The sequence below is a fragment of the Carettochelys insculpta genome, chromosome 23 (genome assembly GCF_033958435.1).
Source record: "Carettochelys insculpta isolate YL-2023 chromosome 23, ASM3395843v1, whole genome shotgun sequence".
In the NCBI taxonomy this organism is placed as follows: Eukaryota; Metazoa; Chordata; order Testudines; family Carettochelyidae; genus Carettochelys; species Carettochelys insculpta.
The window spans coordinates 4,169,326-4,173,364 of NC_134159.1; the positions used below are offsets into that span (position 1 = coordinate 4,169,326).

Genomic DNA, 4,039 nt, shown 5'->3' on the forward strand with positions numbered 1-4,039 from the left:
GACGGTTTGATTAGATGAATGATGATAACTTACCACTCACTAACACTCTGCCTGAGTGACTTCATGTCAATAGCTACTGGTACTTCCACAGCCAAGGTACATAAATCCAGCCACTTCTAGTGTCTCAGCCATCCCCAGGGGAAAGATTGCCACATTGGTAGCTTAATGGTCTCTTTGAAGGGTCGAGGAAGGGGCTAGAGTACTTTGGAAAGAGGAAACATCTGTGCTTTGCAAACTGTGTAGCCAGATGGCAAGAAAAACTTTATTTAGCAACTGGAGGTAGGTCCTTTGCAGAAGAAATTGATATAATAGCGGTACGCTTTGTTATAGCTGCTTGCTTCCTTTCTGAAACACAGGACTGCTGTCCGGTCACATTCGCACACTTGCTGTGCACATGTGGAGTGATTTGTATTCCCTGAAAGAGCAAAAGTGTTTCTCACACTACAACCCTCATGCAGTAACTAAAAGGTGAGGAACCCACTTGGAGGCCAGGCATTGAGCAGCTCATTCCTCCCCTGACCTTCAGTGCTCCAGATGTCTTGATGTGGTTCAGTAAAAGAGGAAAGAGACAGTCCTGACACTGTAACGCTGCCAAGGACATTGTGGAACTGCTGTGGGTGTGGCAGCAGCTGGGAGCACTGTAATAGTGCGGTGGGCCTTGCATCTGCTGCTCCCATGTCTTTGCAAATCAGCAATACTGCTTGCTTCCTAGAGCTCCCTGGTTACGGGCCCCTCCTCTGTGTCAAACCCCAAAGGCTGTGTTGTTACCGCTCTGACTGCAGAGCTTTAGCTCAAGCTGTAGCAGCTCATGGCTCTTACTCTGGGGGTCCCTGGCTCTGTTCCCACTCAGCAGCTGAAACAGGTGCCCCTGGTGCAGTCACCCCCACTTAGCCATTCTGGGTATAAAAGGCTAGCAAATCAAAACGGCAGCATTTTATACCCCTCTTCATAGTCATGAGACCCAGGGGCTCTGGCATTGCAGCACTGGAACTAACAGTGCTGCTGCTCCGTCACAGCTGCCTGCACTGGAATTGATAGTCACTATTTAGAGGGTCCTTAACCGTTGTCCTTCCACTTGTACTGCAGAACCCTAGCTGCCTTGGAGGTATAATAGGTGGGGGAGGGATGAAGCAGAAGGACCTGAAGTACTTCATTGACCCCCAAATTTAGCTATCTTGTAGGTACTCTGCTTCTTTCCAAAAGACCCACTGAAACGAATAGCTCCCAGAGAGAAAATCCAAGTCACTGTAAAAGTTTCAAGCAGGAGAATAAGGTCTTAGCTAAATCACCAAGGCATCCACAAGCAATTTAGCCATGCAGAAAATACTACTCACAGCAGATAACGTCTTCATTGATGATGGAGTATTGATAACGATCAAGAAATGGGTGCCATCTCTGGTTGTTTAACTTCTTATAGCAGCAGTCATGGGTGTGACAGCACCTTCAGGGAGATGGAAATGCAGGAATAGGGTAAGAAATGCAGCTAGGTGAGGTAATGACCCGTATCTCCACTACTAGAGGAGAGAGGTGGGTGAGTCTCCCAAGGAACAGTGTGGGCTTAGTTTGGAAAAGCGCCCTGGACACAGTGTTCCCTGTAAGCTGAGTGTTTGGGTGCCTGTCCAGGAGAGATTCAGGTGCTGCCCAGCTGATTAGCAAAGCGCTCACAATGGGCAGCGTGTATTTCTATTGGTGGTGTACACTCACACACCTTGGTGCCCTCATATACCTTCAGTTTGCCCATGGATGGAAAAAATTAGAGGGAACACTGCCGGCAGGCCAGATGTTTATCCCAAATGATGTTCTTTTCTTAGCTCTGCTGTGTGCGTCAAATCCAGCTCTTGTCCAGAGCTGGGTGAAACTTTCTGAACAAAACTTTTTTCAGCAATAAGTGCAAATGTGAGTTGACTGGAATACTCTGTGAATTCATGCTGCATTTGCTGAATAGCTTTGGTTGAGGCAGAGTCTTCAAAACTATTTAGGAAAAATTGAATCATTGCACTTCAGAATGAACTGTTTTGACTTTTTTATTCAAAACTGTTTCAAAATGTCCTCTCATTCTAATTTTAGAAACCCAAAAAATGCCAAAAATAAAATCTAAACAAAACACTTAGCTCAACCTAAAAATTTTCTTTTCTTTTTAATCAGCTAAACTTTAAAATTTATTCTGGGGGAAGGCTGAATGATGGGGTCTGCATAGGTTGTTTTTGAGAGTGAGGAGGAAGTGAACCAAAAAATCCATTAGACTGAAAACTCACTGGGGAAGAGCCTGTGTTTTATTTTGTGTATGTACAGCACGTAGCACAAAAGAGCCCATTATGAACCAGGACCTTCTAAAAGTAGAAATAAATAATACTAATTACCCAGTTGTATGGGCCCTTTGAAGATTCTGGGGGTGAATCAGCCTTGTGTGCCTTCACTACAAAGGAATTTTTCCTTTCATGCTATAAACTGGAGAGTTGACACACTGCACTCCATGTTGCTAAAGGGGTTAGTGCCATTGCAATCCCAGATTTAGATGAGGGTTTTCAAGCCCAGATCATTAAATTAGTGCATTGCTAAAATTACTACTGATACCAGCCATGCATCAAAACTTACCAGTCTGTCTTATCCAACGGTTTCCCTCTCCCGCCCAGCCCACAGTGGCATCCATATCCATTGTAGGAAAGGAGCGTGCTTTTCCTAGTAATTTTCAGGATCATAAGTTTGAAGTCAAGGAGGCTACCAAGAGTCATGGTCAAAACTGCAAAAGAGCAGAGGGGACTTCTCAGGACTTTCGAAGGTGACATCTTGCTGTCATGGAGAACCATTTTCCCTAGTCCCTCCTCTGGCATATGGAGGGGAGGACACTGTCCTCTGCTCCCTGGAGCACTGCATTGCTTGGCTGAGTGAACCTGGCTGGGCCAGAGTACTCGGCTTCCCGCTACTGGAGTGAAGCAGAGCAACCTGGTTGGGAGAAGGCAGTAGAGTGGCGCAAACTTCTGGGTCACTCCACTTCCTGGTCTCCTGCCACCACAGTACCTGCAGGGGAACAGTGCACCCCTGCTGCCAGTGCTGACCCCACTAATCCTCCAGGCCATGTTGGTTGGGGGGAGAGGTGGTGAGGTGGCAGGGAGAAAGTGGAATAGGGTTGTCCTGCACCTTTCCCAGTCTCGGGGGGTCACATGGCTGGTGACCCCCTGGGTTTCCCTTGACTAGTTGCTTCTGGGTCCCTGTTTGTATCAGGGTGGTCCTAGTTCTCTCCTTCCTCACATGAAAGGACAGAGCTACCTGGATACCAGAATAATATGGGCTTTGCAAGTAGGTCCTCTGCCTTGGCCCTCTTTTGTGCCTGTGCCTGAAATATTCTCACGTGATCAAGGGGACTAGTCAGGTGCAGCTCGGAAGCTAAAATAGTTGTGGCCCAAACTGTGATGCCCCCAGATATGGGGTGGGGGGAGGCAGGGGTTGACCTGTAAATACATGGGCTTGTTTTGAGGGTCTGTGGTGCCTTCTGCTGTACACAGTACAGTCAAGTTGGCTCCATCAGCCATGACACAGTTCCCAGGCATCTGGTGATAGAAAAAAAAGCATTTATATTGATAGGCACCAGTGCAGAGTGGGGGAGGAAAAATGTAATGACAGACCACTGTCTGCAAGGTGGCACTTGAACCTTAACCACAAAGGAGGAGCTCAGCAACATTGTTTCTTCCACAGTTCATTATATGGATGGGCCAGAATCTGTTCTGAACAGCCCTGAATTGTGGACAGGTTTGAAAGCCTAATATGGATTTGGAGTTCACTACTGGGTCCAACTCATAGTGAATTTGGAACCTTCAAAATATGAACTGGTAGGTTGAGTTGACCTGCTCTGTAGCCTTTGGCAAGACAGTGGTCGGTTGATTGGTGGGTGCCACTCGGGTTTCCACTGGGAGTGGTGTTGGAGGGGACTGTGGGGCATTCCAGTACTCATTGCTGTCTGCCAGTATTGCCATTAGGAAGAGTTTCCCCATGTCCATATAGAACCTAAGGAAGAAATAGACTGGGGTCACATCTGGAGCCA

General features: G+C 47.1%; 1 protein-coding gene across 1 annotated transcript; it reads right to left on the minus strand.

The window, feature by feature from the left end:
• Positions 1-266: 266 nt before the first annotated feature.
• LOC142025540 (group IIF secretory phospholipase A2-like) lies at positions 267-2,732 on the minus strand. Its single transcript, XM_075017966.1, has 3 exons — positions 2,596-2,732; positions 1,335-1,441; positions 267-415 (listed from the first exon to the last, which is right to left on the minus strand). Exons 1-3 carry the CDS (start codon positions 2,730-2,732, stop codon positions 267-269), a joined length of 393 nt encoding a protein of 130 aa, XP_074874067.1.
• Between the last annotated feature and the right edge of the window lie 1,307 nt (positions 2,733-4,039).

Bases quoted from the DNA above. Each gene is read 5' to 3' on its own strand.
- LOC142025540 (XM_075017966.1), bottom strand. From the start codon at position 2,732: ATGACTCTTGGTAGCCTCCTTGACTTCAAACTTATGATCCTGAAAATT. The intron at 1,442-2,595 runs GTAAGTTTTGAT...ATCTCCCTGAAG, and splicing joins CCGTTGGATAAGACAGACTG to GTGCTGTCACACCCATGACT. The intron at 416-1,334 runs GTGAGTAGTATT...TTGCTCTTTCAG, and splicing joins CAATGAAGACGTTATCTGCT to GGAATACAAATCACTCCACA.